This window comes from Watersipora subatra, chromosome 7 (assembly GCF_963576615.1).
Source record: "Watersipora subatra chromosome 7, tzWatSuba1.1, whole genome shotgun sequence".
Classification (NCBI taxonomy): domain Eukaryota; kingdom Metazoa; phylum Bryozoa; class Gymnolaemata; order Cheilostomatida; family Watersiporidae; genus Watersipora; species Watersipora subatra.
The window spans coordinates 34,813,707-34,831,649 of NC_088714.1; the positions used below are offsets into that span (position 1 = coordinate 34,813,707).

Here is a 17,943-nt window from a genome sequence, read left to right on the forward strand (position 1 = left end):
TGGATGGCCTCTTTAAAGATGAACTTACATCCGCTACTGGATGGCCTCTTTAAAGATGAACTTACATCCGCTACTGGATGGCCACTTTAAAGATGAACTTACATCCGCTACTGGATGGCCTCTTTAAAGATGAACTTACATCCGCTACTGGATGGCCTCTTTAAAGATGTACTTACATCCGCTACTGGATGGCCTCTTTAAAGATGAACTTACATCCGCTACTGGATGGCATCTTTAAAGATGAACTTACATCCGCTACTGGATGGCCTCTTTAAAGATGAACTTACATCCGCTACTGGATGGCCTCTTTAAAGATGAACTTACATCCGCTACTGGATGGCCTCTTTAAAGATGTACTTACATCCTCTACTGGATGGCCACTTTAAAGATGAACTTACATCCGCTACTGGATGGCCCCTTTAAAGATGTACTTACATCTGCTACTGGATGGTCTCTTTAAAGATGTACTTACATCCGCTACTGGATGGCCTCTTTAAAGATGAACTTACATCCGCTACTGGATGGCCCCTTTAAAGATGAACTTACATCCGCTACTGGATGGCCTCTTTAAAGATGAACTTACATCCGCTACTGGATGGTCTCTTTAAAGATGAACTTACATCCGCTACTGGATGGCCTCTTTAAAGATGTACTTACATCTGCTACTGGATGGCCTCTTTAAAGATGAACTTACATCCTCTACTGGATGGCCCCTTTAAAGATGTACTTACATCTGTTACTGGATGGTCTCTTTAAAGATGTACTTACATCCGCTACTGGATGGCCCCTTTAAAGATGTACTTACATCTGCTACTGGATGGCCTCTTTAAAGATGAACTTACATCCGCTACTGGATGGCCCCTTTAAAGATGTACTTACATCTGCTACTGGATGGTCTCTTTAAAGATGTACTTACATCCGCTACTGGATGGCCTCTTTAAAGATGAACTTACATCCGCTACTGGATGGCATCTTTAAAGATGAACTTACATCCGCTACTGGATGGCATCTTTAAAGATGAACTTACATCCGCTACTGGATGGCCTCTTTAAAGATGAACTTACATCCGCTACTGGATGGCCCCTTTAAAGATGTACTTACATCTGCTACTGGATGGCCTCTTTAAAGATGAACTTACATCCGCTACTGGATGGCCCCTTTAAAGATGTACTTACATCTGCTACTGGATGGTCTCTTTAAAGATGAACTTACATCCGCTACTGGATGGCCTCTTTAAAGATGAACTTACATCCGCTACTGGATGGCCTCTTTAAAGATGAACTTACATCCGCTACTGGATGGCCTCTTTAAAGATGAACTTACATCCGCTACTGGATGGCCTCTTTAAAGATGTACTTACATCCGCTACTGGATGGCCTCTTTAAAGATGAACTTACATTCGCTACTGGATGGCCTCTTTAAAGATGAACTTACATCCTCTACTGGATGGCCTCTTTAAAGATGAACTTACATCCGCTACTGGATGGCCTCTTTAAAGATGAACTTACATCCGCTACTGGATGGCCTCTTTAAAGATGTACTTACATCCGCTACTGGATGGCCTCTTTAAAGATGAACTTACATCCGCTACTGGATGGCCTCTTTAAAGATGAACTTACATCCGCTACTGGATGGCCTCTTTAAAGATGAACTTACATCCGCTACTGGATGGTCTCTTTAAAGATGAACTTACATCCGCTACTGGATGGCCTCTTTAAAGATGAACTTACATCCGTTACTGGATGGTCTCTTTAAAGATGTACTTACATCCCCTACTGGATGGCCCCTTTAAAGATGAACTTACATCCGCTACTGGATGGCCTCTTTAAAGATGAACTTACATCCGCTACTGGATGGCCCCTTTAAAGATGAACTTACATCCGCTACTGGATGGTCTCTTTAAAGATGTACTTACATCCGCTACTGGATGGCCCCTTTAAAGATGAACTTACATCCGCTACTGGATGGCCTCTTTAAAGATGAACTTACATCCGCTACTGGATGGCCTCTTTAAAGATGAACTTACATCCGCTACTGGATGGCCACTTTAAAGATGAACTTACATCCGCTACTGGATGGCCTCTTTAAAGATGAACTTACATCCGCTACTGGATGGCCACTTTAAAGATGAACTTACATCCTCTACTGGATGGCATCTTTAAAGATGAACTTACATCCGCTACTGGATGGCCTCTTTAAAGATGAACTTACATCCGCTACTGGATGGCCACTTTAAAGATGAACTTACACAAAATTTCAGTAGATTTTATCAGAAAGTATCAGTATTTTTTTAACTTGTGCCACTGTTTTTGATATTTGAGGTGATCTAACCGCCAGGACGTTTCAAGATGAAAATCAATTAAACTTGATAGCTATTAAAACTCTCAAAAGAAAATTCATGCTGAAATTATGTAAATTGTTGCTATAGTTGATATCGACTATTGTGTTCGAGTTGCAGCATTCTGCCAGTCTCTTTGCAACTATAGAGGTCATAATCGCACTTTTGCTTGTTCTTAGCGTTTTAACCACGATAATGTTTTATCGGTTTTAATCTTGAAACATCCTGGCAGTTAGATCACCTCAAACATCAAAAACAATCGCAAATGATAGAAAAATACTGATACTTTCTGATAAAATCTATTAAAATGTCATGCAAGTGCATCTCTAAAGGCAAGCTTTTCCTAGCAACAATACATAACACACTTGTAGATGTTTTTCAACATAAAGTTGAGAGCTTTTAGCTTCCCATCCTGTTTCGTTTGTTCATTTCTTCTTACTGATATTACACAATCTCTATGCTCTGTTCGTAATCGATCCGTTTACAATTAGAGTTACTGGCCGATCAGCTTGCTATAAGAAAGTTGTTTTTTGTATGAGCTCGGTGTTATGACTCCGCCCTATAAAGTACTCATCCTTGGTGATAAATACATTGATATTGATAGCAAGGCTTTAGGATCATTTCATCCCACTCCTGTTTGTGAATACAGGTGACTGATAGGGCTAGAGAGGCTGCTCATGATCTAAGGCTAACCTGTGCTGGGGCTGAGGATGTGGACTTGTCCGCAGGTCATGCGGCTGCTCAGGCTAGAACTGACAAATACAAGAGGTTGCACCACGAACTGCTTGAGGAACTGTTAGAACTCCTCAATTCTGATCGACTGTGAGTTTTGATTACCATTCTTCAACTTTCTGTGCAACTTATGCGAGCGGGACACAAGATTCAGTCATGTTGACATTAATCCTATGTTTTGCAGTCTTCTCTTGCCATCTTACTCAGTCGGACATTTAGCAAGGATGGATGCTTAATGCATAACTTGTTTTACCATGTGTCTGCAGGCAATGGAAGCATAGAGAATTTGCTATAGTAATGGTGACATTGCTGCAACGGACCGATGTCACTGTCTCTCTGGCTGAAGTGAAGCTTTTCTCGGATAGCCTTATTGATGATGCTGTTGTTGTGCGGAAAGTGAGAACTTCTCAATATTCTGCTATAAATATTTATCTCTTCCTTCGGTCTTCAACTATTTCACTACTCAATTCTTTGCTCGTTCTGATGAAATTAATTCATGTCCTAAAGGTTGTGCTGATTTACTCTCGGTATTTGTGCTGCCAAAGCTAGAGTTTCTGTCATAGAGCTTTAATCTAAAGTTGTTTTGGAATTGACAGCAAACTGTGCACAAGAATCAATGCATTTGATGAAAAAAGCATGTTTAATATTGTTTCAAGTTCAGGAAAACTGGCTGCAAAAGAAAAACACTCATTCTTCAATGTAACAATATAGTTATCAGAAATATTTTAGACCCAATGGTGGAGAATTTTGCTAACAGAAATACATTTAGGACACTATATATATTTTTTTTTCATTCATTCTAAATCGAACATGAAAAGTTTGGGAAATGTGATATTATGCTGTGATTTCTGAGTAAAAAGAAGTTCGTTGTTTTTACCAAACTAATAACCCAGCATTTTAAATTTATTGTAGCAAAATTTTGGGTGGATCCATTAATTTATGATTCGTAATCAAAGTCTTTGTATAGGTACTAAGGCAAACCGTTATAAAGGTTTTCCAGGGGAAAGAATAAAGCGTTGAGTATTCAATTTCTTTCAGTTTCAAATTAGACTAACATCACAAAGTATTGACTAATTTGTTACAAATACTCTTATGGTTAGTCATAAGAAATAGACCCTGAGAGTTTAGAGTAAAACAAGATCCTTTTGCTTAAAGATGGGACACGCCGCCATCTCTGGAATACTCTATTCTCAAAAGCGCAGACATGAGAGGCAGTATGTCAGTGGGATGGAGTTCCCGAGCTATGAATCATTGCAGTTTAATCCTGAGAAAGCACCGAACACCGAGGAGGCTTGGAACAACAGCAACTTTGTGGAGAAAACATTCTGGGGCTGTATGAACATGCCCGAGTGAGCAGTTTTCTTATTTCCGTTTTACTATGATTGAAACACTGCAACATCGGTTTGGTATATATGGACAAGTTTTGGACCATTATGAACAAGTTGTATTTTTTGCTCAATATATTGACTTTTTCTTTACACCAACAATTAATGTAATTGTACTTTAAAGCAAAGCAAGTAATTTACAGAATTTATCAGCACACTTACTCTCCGCTAACACTTACTCTCCCCTAACACTTAGTCTCCCCTAACACTTACTCTCCGCTAACACTTACTCTCCCCTAACACTTAGTCTCCCCTAACACTTACTCTCCGCTAACACTTACTCTCCCCTAACACTTAGTCTCCCCTAATACTTACTCTTCGCTAGCACTTATTCTACACTAACACTTACTCTCCCCTAACACTTAGTCTCCCCTAACACTTACTCTTCGCTAGCACTTACTCTCCCCTAACACTTAGTCTCCCCTAACACTTAGTCTCCCCTAACACTTACTCTTCGCTAGCACTTATTCTACACTAACACTTACTCTCCTCTAACACTTAGTCTCCCCTAACACTTACTCTTCGCTAGCACTTACTCTCTCCTAACACTTAGTCTCCCCTAACACTTACTCTCCGCTAACACTTACTCTCCCCTAACACTTAGTCTCCCCTAATACTTACTCTTCGCTAGCACTTATTCTACACTAACACTTACTCTCCCCTAACACTTAGTTTCCCCTAACACTTACTCTTCGCTAGCACTTACTCTCCCCTAACACTTAGTCTCCCCTAACACTTACTCTTCGCTAGCACTTATTCTTCACTAACACTTACTCTTTGTTAACAGTGAGCCAAATAAGTCCGTTTCTGACTTGTTAAGTGACTAATAAATTTTTACTTTTGCAGACGCATTCAGGTGACGAGAAGTTGCTCTCCCCCTTCACCAGAAGAACTCAGTGATGTAGACAGATATACGTTGGATAGATTTTCTGATGAGAACTTCACGAGCAAGCTGTTTCAATACATGGCACTGGAAACGAAACAAAATGATTCTTTCTCCAGTCGTAACTACACTTTTTTCAAGGTGCTTGTTTGTTGTGTGGTTTGTCCGTGGAATCAGCAGCCGCGCATTAGGAATAGCCGATGAATACTGATATGCTAATATCGTATCTCTGGGAGTTGTCTTCTCGATATGTTGTGTTAGCGATAACTACTGGATATTGGCAATGCAATCAACTACCTACCGAAATAAAATAACTATCAACCTATCGGTCAAATAAAACATTGAGGTGACAGAAAAGAATAAAAAAAATCTCAATAATTATCAAGGGTACAAGGATTTTCATGGTATAAGATCTACTGAAATGATAAGATTATGTGTGTGCAAAAATAGTCTTTAAAAGATTTCGTTGGGTGCTTAGGCTTCAGTCAGCATTTATTAGGATAAAGAAAATACCTTTGATTCAGCGACAAACTCACAGCCACAACAATCGTGATATTGTGATCCATGAATAAAAAGGATGAACTGAAAAAACAATGTGCAGCCAAAACGAATTACCAAACAATATATTGAGGTGTGAACTATCGATGAGTAAAAGAAACTACCGGTAAGATCGATAACACGAAAGGGCAGTTTCACTTCGATTTATATTATCGAGAAGACAACTACGAATATCGTTATTTTGTCCATCCCTGCTGCACATGCACCATGCACTGCTTGTCTTTTTAGTGCCTTGCCAGGAACTACGGTTTAGCTCTGGTCGACTGTTGCAAGTCGGCTATCGACAACCTGCTGACTGACACTGATCATAAAACAGAGAAGAGTCGACAGCGGCTTGTGGCAGAGTTTGTATCTGGTGTGATTAGAGGCTCCAAATACTGGACCTTTAACCAGGTATGTGATTAGAGGCTCCAAATACTGGACCTTTAACCAGGTATGTGATTAGAGACTCCGAATACTAGACCTTTAACCAGGTATATGATTAGAGACTCCAAATACTGGTTCTTTAACCAGGTATGTGATTAGAGACTCCAAATACTGAACCTTTAACCAGGTATGTGATTAGAAACTCCAAATACTAGACCTTTAACCAGGTATGTGATTAGAGACTCCAAATACTGGCCCTTTAACCAGGTATGTGATTAGAGACTCCAAATATTAGACCTTTAACCAGCTATATTGGTTGAACTAGGTTCAACTGTGAAGTTTGAGATTGGTTTTGGCCAATAAGCTTGTTAGACTAGGTTTACACAGATACGGCTAATATAATCAGTGTTTGTAATATGCACATACAGTCAAACATGGATAACTCGCCCACGGATAGCTCGAACACATGGTTAACTCGAACGGTTTCTTTGGTCCGTTCTCACGTAATGATAAATTGCTATAGATAACTCGAACTCAACACTGTTAACTCGAACTGTTTTTTCCCAACGGCTACCGAAACGGTTGTTATCGCTTTAGAAAATCACTTTATTCCAAGCCATAGAGGTAAACCTCAACTTTTCGTAATTCATAAGCGTCGTTGTTACCACCATCGGCAAAATATTTTTGTCAACGACTTTTCTAAAGATTTGGTGAAATTTGATTCATACCAAACATCAGCTTAGCGATCGCCCTTCGGAAGCAAGGTAAAGCGAGGTAATCTTTGCATAAACTTCAAGAAAAATCGGCAAAATTGATCATGGGTAAAACGCTCAAAAGAAAAAGATGTCTTTTCTTTTGAGCATTTCAACAACGATCAAGTTTTGCCAATTTCAATCTAAAAAACGTCCTAGCAATAACATCACCTCAAACAACAAACCAATCTCAAGTGATAAAAAAATCTCTATACTTTTTGATAAAAACGTTATAAACTTTACATTAGAAGCATTTAATTTGAAAGAAGCCATTTGTGCTTTTGATTTATATTATAGTTTGTATATGTACATGTATCTACTAATAAATAAGTAAATACACGGACTTGTGACAGTGCTCTGGTAACTTGAACGCTCTGATAATTCGAACACTTGCTCGGTCCCGTGAAGTTCGAGTTATCTATGTTTGACTGTATCTAAGAAGTACTCCAGATTTTTGTGGAGTTAATGTAAGTTCTAATACAATTCACTGCTAAAATTTAGGAGTGATTACGGCTGAACAACAGCTGACTCAGAGAGTTGTGACTATTACATCCCGTATTTAATAATTACGGGATGTAATAGCTAGGTATAATAGGGTATAATAGCATATTATACGTTATTAATTAATATATTACTAATATTAATATATTAATACATCACAGCTTAATAAGTAGAAGACACATATTTGCCATAATTTGATGTTAGTGTGTGATCCTAGATTTTGCCATGTTTTCTGTCACATTCCTTTTACTTAGTGGGTATTCTTCATAGATGTCATAAAATCACCTCCCTTGAAGCGCTGACTTGCGTACTTTGTTTTCTATATACCGGTAAATGTGAACAGTGGCCTAAGGCTGTTTCACTTAGCATCATTCATTGGCTGTTGTCATTCCCAGATAGTGCAGCTTTTTTATGATTCCTCTATCGATATAAATTTCAATGTTTGTTTGTCTTTTTGTTTTTATCTCTATGGGTAGAGTTTTGATGGAAACTCTTAACTTTATTTAATGCATAGGATAATACGTGAGGTGATTTCACCGGTTATTATGCAGGTACTCAATAAAGATTGTGACCTGCATAATAACCTGTGAAATCACCTCACGTATAATCCTATGCGTTAAATAAAGTTAGGAGTTTCCATCAAAACTCTACACTGTGTCTAGTTATTTTGTTTCAAATCTAACAATGAAAAAATCAGTATTGCGCTGGATTGGAACTCGTGACGATTGCAATCGTACGCGCCTACCCACAGGGCTAAGCCGTTCTTACCTATTTATTATTACCAGTCTCATCTATTTAATCTACGATATCTTTATCGCATTTGCGGCCTACAAGCTAAATAGGAATGCGCTTTGATATAACTTTTTGAGTTTGTATTTCTTTTTAAAAAATTTTAAAAACTATTTCAAAATTCATTACCTATTTTTTTAATTGGCAATTTGTGATATTTCAATTTCAAATGTCCCCGTTACCAGCTTCAATTTTCGATTTTTCCTTATGACTATCAATCAGTATAAAAAGTGAAATTTAAACTTCTACATATGGACTGTTGCATTATCTCAAGTAGGAATTGCATCTACATTCTCTCTCCATTCAGTCTTGAAAAGTATCAGACAAAAACAATCTGATATCTCATTTTCGAGATATCCATTAGAGAGAGATACCAGTATCATCATATTCAAAGTTTTGATGCATGACTTTTGATGCAATAGTAACCTTTTTATACACACACTTTTATGTACAATTAATCAACATATTCATGACTTTTATTTTGTTTTTTAGCTCATAATAATTGTATCAGTATCAAAGCATTTCTCAATGTAAACATTGTAGCAAAACAGACCATCTAGCCATTACTCGCTATTTATTTCACATTTAATTACTTTTACAGTTGTTTCACTTTTCTCTCAATTTATTTGCGTTGCACAAAGCTATTCAGCGCCATTGTAGTCACCTTGTGAGACATACAATGAAAAAAAATAATTATCTCTTAAAATTTAAACAATTAGGAATAAGAAGCTTCATTAACAAATAGTCTGACCATTTCTTTCTATATGGGCCTGGTTACAAGTAGGCTAATTACATATGTTGCGTGTTAGCAGGCCATATTAGCCAAGAATCATAAATTGATATGACTTAGCCTTTCCTGTTTAATTTTCAGCCAGACCAGTCTCTATGTTTAGTCTCTATGAATGACTCTATGAGTGGGGTTGTATGGTATACCTATGGAAGTCTCACAGCGCTGTCATTGTGTCATCTGTCAAGTGGCCCAAGTCGATGCCTCCTCTCACTATATATTTTGTTGTTAGATGGAAATTATTGTCATTACAGATGAATGAACTGTTTGACTGGGTACTGCCAACGGTGAGAAGAGCGATAACGAATGTCTCTAGTGAAGTCATGACTCATTGGGGCACTGCCTTTGCTACTGCGTCGGTGAGTACATTCATTTTGTTTTCTTTTTCAGCTCCACAGAAACTGATTTTTTGAATTTTGTTCCATTTGTCCCAAAGTCGGTATCTGTGTTATTTTACATTATTCTTTGTGCATGATCAAAAAGATCATAAGTTTGCATTTTATTGACAAAAAACACGAATACACCTCTGATACAGTTAAACCTCAACTTCGGATTGCCTCTACATTCAAATTTTTCAACAGATGACCCACAATGTTAGCTAATATTTGTTTTGACACTAGAATTTCTAGCATATGACATCCGAAAAGTTTTTTCAGATTCAAGTCAAAAATTTTGTAAATTCAAAATAAAACATGAAATTGGTAATATATTTTTTTGTGTATATATGTATATATATATATGTATATTTTTTAACTCGATATACATTGACCTAACTCAGACTACATTCATAGTTTGTTTGTGTAAGTATTTTCATCACTCACACTGCTGTCAGACCAGATGCTGTCAGACCAGATGTTGTCAGACCAGATGCTGTCAGACCTAAGCATTGCTGAGTTTACTCTCCCATTCACGTGCTTCTAAATTAAAGTAGCAGCAAAAATGCTTTTTACCAATTATAATTTACTAATTATAGTTTACTAGTTTAGTTTTTATATATAATTTGGGTTAACACATTATTTTGTTACATAATTATACAAAATATATATTTTTTATTGCTATATATTTATTGATATACTCATTGATATACTCATCAATGCTTTTTGGCTCCGGAATGAATTGAACAATTTACAATGTATCTGTAAATGAATATTTGCCTCAACATGCAATGGTTTAACTTAGGAATCAAATCTTGAAACAGATTAGCTTCATTGTCATCAATAAAGTTAGCGCAAGCTGTATTGCAGGGTGTAGGCTAGCTGTTGTCTAGATTTTATAGCTTTAGCAAAATAACTTAAAGTTTGACTTGCAACGAAATTCACATTACAGTTATTTGGTATCAAAAGATTCACCATGTCTTACTCTGCTGTGTTGTAGGTGCAAAATATGTGGAAATGTGATTACAAGCTCTTAAAAGCTCAAAAACGAAAAGCCGCCGTAGATTGGAATCAGTTTATTTCTCTAATGTAGTCATTACATTTGGTTATTGTTTTGTCACTTGATGTTCTCACGTAAATTGAAAGGCCAATAAAAGGCTCAATATAAAACTTCTCGTAGCACTAGTTTATGACAAACACTTCAGGTTTTACCGAAGACCCCGTATCAAACATAGATGCTTGCTACTTTACTGTTTTGTTTCGGCTTGATCTAATCATCTAGTCGTAATCTGATCATGTGACCCATACTTCACAAATAATTTCTGCAGCATTTTTCCATTATCACAGGTGACCAACAGGTTCGTCATGTTTATCAGACAATGATATTTACTCCTTCGAGCTAAGGTTAAAAAATTAAACGAATTTTTACGGTAGATTTTGAGATATTAGTGCTCAAAGTAACAGCATTACAATGACGATCAAATAGACGCGTAAGAACAATAGACATGGTTTTATTGAATGCGTGAAGTATACTTGTGAAAATATTTCGACGAATGAGGTTGCGTGAAAGTGTAAATAGAAGCCATCTTGTACAACTACGTCCCATTTGAGCCATTTTGGAAAGAGATTCTAATCTACAGCGGTTTCGTGATGGTGGCTATTAACTGTTCGTTTGTGAGCTTTTAAGAGCTTGTAATCACATTTCCACATATTTTGTACCTACAACACAGCGGAGTGAAACATGGTGATCCAAACATCTTTTGATACCAAATAACTGTAATGTGAATTTTGTTGCATGTCAACCTTTAATGTTAACGAGCTAAAGCGAGATGATGAACATCTCATGGTAGCTGTTAACACACCGGGGCCCATATGTGACCCCGGCCGTCAGAATGTACAATCGTGCGGTAATTGCATTGTTCACAATAGCGCGCTAAGCGTGCTTTACGCTATTATATGACTCACCGTCACTATTTTAGTAAACAGTGGTTTATAGTGCATTCAACCCTGCTCTTTTACATGGTTTTGTTTATTTTTGTATCTGACCAATTATAAAGCCAGAATTGCCATTTAACTATACCCATATCGGTGGTTGCTATGGAATTTTTCATAACCCAAGATCATAAATATAGGCTCTAACTGCGGCTGCTCGCATGTATGCGGCTATTTCCTTTTTTAATGCTTCAGGCTAGAACAAAATAAAACCATCGCAAAAATTACTGCTAGTTGATGCTAGATAAGTATTTCTACTTAGAATCTGAGTCAGCTGCCTCAGATCACAGTGAAAGTGATGATGAGGATTGTGATAATAGGGCAACCTTAGAAATACAGCTGCTTACGTAAAATGTGGCTGCTAACGATAATGCGAATGAATTAAATTACAGAGAATAACGATCAGCCTATCACTGCTGATAACGTTCCCATTCTAGCTGTTGACATCAAACTAATAAGTGGGTGCAAATGTAGGGAATTATGCTCTAGTTTTATGTCATCTGAACAATTAAGCCTCATCAGAACTGTGTATCAAGGATTACCGAAGGAAACATTGGATATGGTTGTGTTGGGACAAATTGCCACTAGCATAACAAACAAACACCTCCAATGCGCTACAATAAATCTCTGCAGCGTACTCGTGCTACACTGTGTGAGTGTTAAACTACATAAAAAGCGCTCTAGATTGAATGGTCACTTGATGAGGTGGGTTGATATTTCCGCATCTTGATGCCCTCTGTTGTCACTTTTCGTTGACCTTACCACGACCTTCTGTATAGGTGGACAATTCTGAATACACTTCCAAGTTTTTGTTAAGTTGTTGGACTGTCATTATATGCAGTCATAGCGATATAGCTTGAGAAGTGCCCAGTTTGAAGCATACCCTTTTAATGTATATCTCCAGGAAGGTGAGCTTTCAGCCACATATATTGTTAACCTTACCATGACCTTTGGGAGGTCAACCATCAATCGAATCGAAATAAAAATGCAACGATCATCTTTTTCAGGGGTTTATTGTGGAGAATGCCAGGTTTCATCAATATAGGTTAAGATTTAGTGGTTGGTTGCTATGGCATTTTGATTTGTAAACAAATACCATGATTAACAGTTCATGAATCACCAACTTTATCCTGCTTAAACTCAACACAACAACTTTAGTTGATCACGAGACCTTCTCTACTAAATCTTGCATAACCTGGGCATAAATAACCCAATTTAAAATGCATTAAAGTCCTCAGAATTTGCTGATTTTAAATCTTTAAATAACTCAAAAATGTGGTTTTAGCACAATTGTACATTCTGACTGCTTGGGTCACATATGTTACTAGCAAACCTCAGTGTCTTTGTCTTTTAAATCCTAGCTAGTTAGTGAACGGCAGCCACCTGGTAGATTATAATAGAATGATAATTTTCCTGTGTAGGAAGACAGAGAACCGCGCAAGCTATATCGACTGTTTGACTTCCTCATGGAGGAGGTGAAGGCTGTCGGTCACAATATCGACAGCTCCACTTCTTTGGAGACATCATCCCGTCTCTACTTTTTGCAAGGCACCCTGGGACAACAGCAATGGCGAGTGCCGATGTTGAATACATTTGTGACTGAGCTGATCAAAGAGAGGCTGGCAAGCCCATTTAAAACCATCAGGTCTCGTCTGGGAAGGTGAGTGAAAGTTTTAAAGGATTAGCAACTGATCTCATTATTTACAGGCAATTTATTTACAGATGTGTCAGAGTGTTTGTCATAGGAGACTTGAGGGATTCTGCTTTATTTACAGATGTGTCAGAGTGTTTGTCATAGGAGGCTTGAGGGATTTTGCTTTATTTACAGATGTGTCAGAGTGTTTGTCATAGGAGACTTGAGGGATTCTGCTTTATTTACAGATGTGTCAGAGTGTTTGTCATAGGAGACTTGAGGGATTCTGCATTATTTACAGATTTGTCAGAGTGTTTGTCATAGGAGACTTGAGAGATTCTGCTTTATTTACAGATGTGTCAGAGTGTTTGTCATAGGAGACTTGAGGGATTCTGCTTTATTTACAGATGTGTCAGAGTGTTTGTCATAGGAGACTTGAGGGATTCTGCTTTATTTACAGATGTGTCAGAGTGTTTGTCATAGGAGACTCGAGGGATTCTGCTTTATTTACAGATGTGTCAGAGTGTTTGTCGTAGGAGACTTGAGGGATTCTGCTTTATTTGACTGGAATTTGCTATGATTGCCGTGATTTGAACAGGCTTTGCCAGAAATGAATGAAGCCTTAATAAGAATAGTATTGAAAAGTTGTTTAGTGAACCCGCACAGTCAGTTTTTTACTAGAGTGAATGCTAAAGTGAAAATCTTCTTTGCTTGTTGGGAACACAGGCTAGTCAGTTTAGCCAGTTTCAGTATAATTAAATGTGTTACAAGCTATGACTAACCTCTCCCTACTTAGACAATACCATCAGTATTTGGTTTTTGTTCCCTTAGTAACATATCAGTAATTGACTGATATATTACTTTTGCAGTGTTCTGTGTTCGTGCTACGTATTTGATCTGCCCTATATAAACAATGATGCTTGGCACAATCCCACCAGAGCAGACCTTGTAACGTACAGCCTTCCCCTAGTCAAAGATCTCGAGAATGGCACAAATGGTGAAGAGGTCTCCGCTGAAAGTCAGATAGCCTCAGAGAATGTTGAGGATGTCACAGAGGCAATGGATGTTGATGCTTCTGCTGATGGAACCCTTGAACATAGGGACAAGAGAAACAAACTCATCCTCAAAACTGGTGTGTGGAGATTAAATTTATCACATAATAAAGTTTTACTTCACAAGGGGATATGTTGCTTCTGTTATATACTTCATATGCTTTTTCTATCCATGTATAGCATATCTGTACATGTATAGCATATCTGTGCTCTTTTCTATCCCATGTATAGCATATCTGTGCATGGAAACTTTAAAATTGAAATCTGTTTTGTCACATTTTGCTTATTCAAGATTTTCCTTTTGCTAAAGTAATATTTAGCCTGAGATTCAAACACCGATATGTACTTAGTTTCAAAAGTTTAGTGCCTTTGATGTATTTTGAATAAATTTTTGCAACTGATCAAATTATTTTTCTGCAAGGAATGTTATATCAAGTGCTTGTAATGGGGCTATTATTTTCTAGCAGCAGAACAAGACATTAAGTTGAAATGAAGAAGAAAATTATATAGTGAATAGCTTGTATACTACATTGGGTGCCAAAATGGCTCAAAGGTGTTTTGTGCAAAGCGCATCAGATGCAAGCTGCCATCTGCAAGAATAAGTGCATATACATATATACAAGTGTATATATTGGCTCTTGTGCCTGGCTTACTTTATGCTATTTGCAGTGGTAAAAAGAAAACCTAAGACTACATTCAGATTTCTTTCTTCAAATATTTCTATCTGGTTTTCTAGACCTTTCGTTGACTGATATGGTTTGTTTCAGTATTGTCCTGGCTGCAGTCCAACTTTGATCGCCACACGACTTACCAGAGGTGGACTTCGGAAATTCTCCAATTCTTGCCTATAGTGAGTCTTTAATGTCCTTCACCTTTGTTTCTTTGGCTGCCATGTACATACACTTTTGCTACTTTGTCAAGTTAGCAGACTGCTAGCATATAATTAGCAAAGTACATCTCATTGATATAGCTGCCACCCTACAGCTAGCAAGGTACATCTCATTGATATATCTGCCACCATACAGCTAGCAAGGTACATCACATTGATATATCTGTCACCATACAGCTAGCAAGGTACATCTCATTGATATATCTGTCACCATACAGCTAGCAAGGTACATCTCATTGATATATCTGCCACCATACAGCTAGCAAAGTACTTCTCATTGATATATCTGCCACCATACAGCTATCAAGGTACATCTCATTGATATATCTGCCACCATACAGCTAGCAAGGTACATCTCATTGATATAGCTGCCACCATACGACTAGCAAGGTACATCTCATTGATATATCTGGTATCTCAAACCAGTTTTTACTATATACAATATCTAAATACAAATTATTCCATTCTCAACCTCTGAAGAAAACCACCTAGAACAGGATATGACAAAAGAAAAAACGTGTTTTTAAATGTTCTAATTCATTACTTACGCTCAGAAAGTAACAAATACCCATCTAGTGGTTGTGATCTGCAATACAGCATAACGTTACTATGTACAGCAGTGGTCCCCAACTTTTTTCTAACTGCGGACCGGTCAACGCTTGACAATTTTATTGCGGACCAAGTGGTTGGAATAATAATAGGAACAATAGTAAATGTGAATCCTTCGTGTACTCATATGAAACTTTATTAACAGACCGCTCCAACAATAAAACAAGGTTCATTATTATATATAGATTTATGTTATAGCGGTTTTACATTATATGAACAGTAAAATACAATTATCCATTGTCTCATACGTTCTAAGATCTTTCAAAACTCACACCTTTGGCCTTTCCAAAAAGAAAAAAACTATGACTTGACTTTTTTAATTTGAATAATGAACAGTAACTGTAGTATTAATACATGTAGTTTGTTTCTTTATCAGTTTCATCTCTTTTATGGTTCATAATAATGGTAATTTCACAAAAAGTTAAATGGAGCTCTTACCTTCGATATCAATTTGCATCCATTTTTCTCATTCTTTAGACCGCATTGTCTATTCTGCAAAGGAAAAATCTTGCAAAATATTTTATGTACCTAAAAGTATAACAAAACGATGGCCTTCTTATTCGTATTAGGAGCGGATGTCTGTGTGACCGCCCGTCACCAGGGTTTGAAGTTAGTATAAAAGATAGCTTTTTTACGAAACTTAAACTCGTGACATCAATCTTAGTAGACTATATCACCACTATATCGCCACGACGCTTACACCAATGGATCGCCTTTTATATTTGACATATTTTGTATTTATATAAGTATTTACATTTGAGTAAATGTGCGGCTACTTATTTTATGTGTTTTGTCGACACACCTAACGATCTCTCACGGCAAACTAGATTGCTGAGGTATTAGTACATATATAGAGACTCGTATACGTATGTCATTTTCGTTCTGGACTTTATGCAATAGATAAATTCTTGTGCCACTTGATACTGATTGATCCACAGACCGGTCGGCGGCCCGATGGCTGGGGACTACTGATGTACAGTACTGTATGGAGCATAGAGTTATCTTCCCCTAGAGTGATAACAGTGCATTCAACAACACGAGTGTTTCCGGTGCCAACAAGGAGCGTTTAGGCCACGCCCCTTTTTTGTGCTAGTCAATCGTAGTGATTGACTAGATTAATAACATCAGCCATGAGAATGGTTAAACAAGGATCATAATTTCCACAATTAAGATAGTAATTAATGCTCATATTAAAGAAATGATGATTATAGTTTATTACTCTAATATATGCTTATTATTTGAAGCAATTCAATACCTACATGACTTGCAAAGGCACTGAATAGATAGTGTTAAGTAAGTGAGTTAGTGCAATCAGTTACTCATAGATAAGATAGATAGTCATACTGGGGTTGTATTACATTGGTGTGATGGGAAGCTAATCAACTGCCATCAACGGAAAATATTGACATTGTATGGTGATACAGGGCGCCACAGTCCACAAACAGCCCTTGCGTGTAATATTAGATTTCAACACATATCAATCAAATACATAGACTAGCTTGAAGCAAAGATGTCCACTAGTTAGTGGACATCCTTGCTTGATGTAAGCAAGCAAAGTTTGAAAGTTAGAGTGGCAAATGTTGTTATATGTTAAATAAAAATAAATTATACCAATTATATACAGGGACTGTATATTATAAGGTGGCTGTATATCATTGATTATACTAAATTATAATTATATAAAAATAAAATAGACTTTTTTATTACTTTATTTAATAATTTTTTATTGTAATCATAGCTAAACAGATTATATTTAGCCATTACTTGCTAATTATTTCACATTTACATTTAAACACATTTGCAGTTTTATTTTTTTTCCTAATTTATTTAAACAAAAAACTTCTTTCATGATATGAAATTTAAAAGTTGCAGTTGTTTGAAAAAGCTTGAAAACCTCTACAGTTATTTTTCTTTTTCCTCTTAAATTTATTTGAACAGCTTAAAAATATTTTCTCATGATATGGAGTTTGAAAGTTAGAATGGTAAATGTTATATAAAAATAAATTTTCTGTCCAAAGACTTTTTTATTACTCGGGCAACGCCGGGTAGTACAGCTCATAGTTGATGGCAGTTGATTAGCTTCCCATCACACCATTGTAATACAACCCCAAGTATGACTATCTATCTTATCTATGAGTAACTGATTGCATCAACTCACTTAACACTAGCTATTCAGTGCCTCTGCAAGTCATGTAGGTATTGAATTGTTTTAAATAATAAGCATATATTAGAGTAATAAACTATAATCATCATTTCTTTTATATGAGCATTAATTACTATCTTAATTGTGGAAATTCATGATC

The 17,943-nt window shown here is 36.9% G+C and overlaps 1 protein-coding gene across 1 annotated transcript in view; it reads left to right on the plus strand.

Moving 5' to 3' along the window:
• LOC137399285 (proteasome activator complex subunit 4B-like) overlaps positions 1 to 17,943 on the plus strand; it is a 77,374-nt gene that overhangs the window by 53,174 nt on the left and 6,257 nt on the right. The window contains exons 22-30 of the mRNA XM_068085323.1: positions 2,988 to 3,160; positions 3,337 to 3,466; positions 4,226 to 4,419; positions 5,302 to 5,479; positions 6,125 to 6,289; positions 9,346 to 9,450; positions 12,879 to 13,117; positions 13,960 to 14,222; positions 14,910 to 14,992. Of these exons, the coding sequence (XP_067941424.1) occupies positions 2,988 to 3,160; positions 3,337 to 3,466; positions 4,226 to 4,419; positions 5,302 to 5,479; positions 6,125 to 6,289; positions 9,346 to 9,450; positions 12,879 to 13,117; positions 13,960 to 14,222; positions 14,910 to 14,992 (1,530 nt within the window). The remainder of the gene's footprint in view (positions 1 to 2,987; positions 3,161 to 3,336; positions 3,467 to 4,225; positions 4,420 to 5,301; positions 5,480 to 6,124; positions 6,290 to 9,345; positions 9,451 to 12,878; positions 13,118 to 13,959; positions 14,223 to 14,909; positions 14,993 to 17,943) is intronic.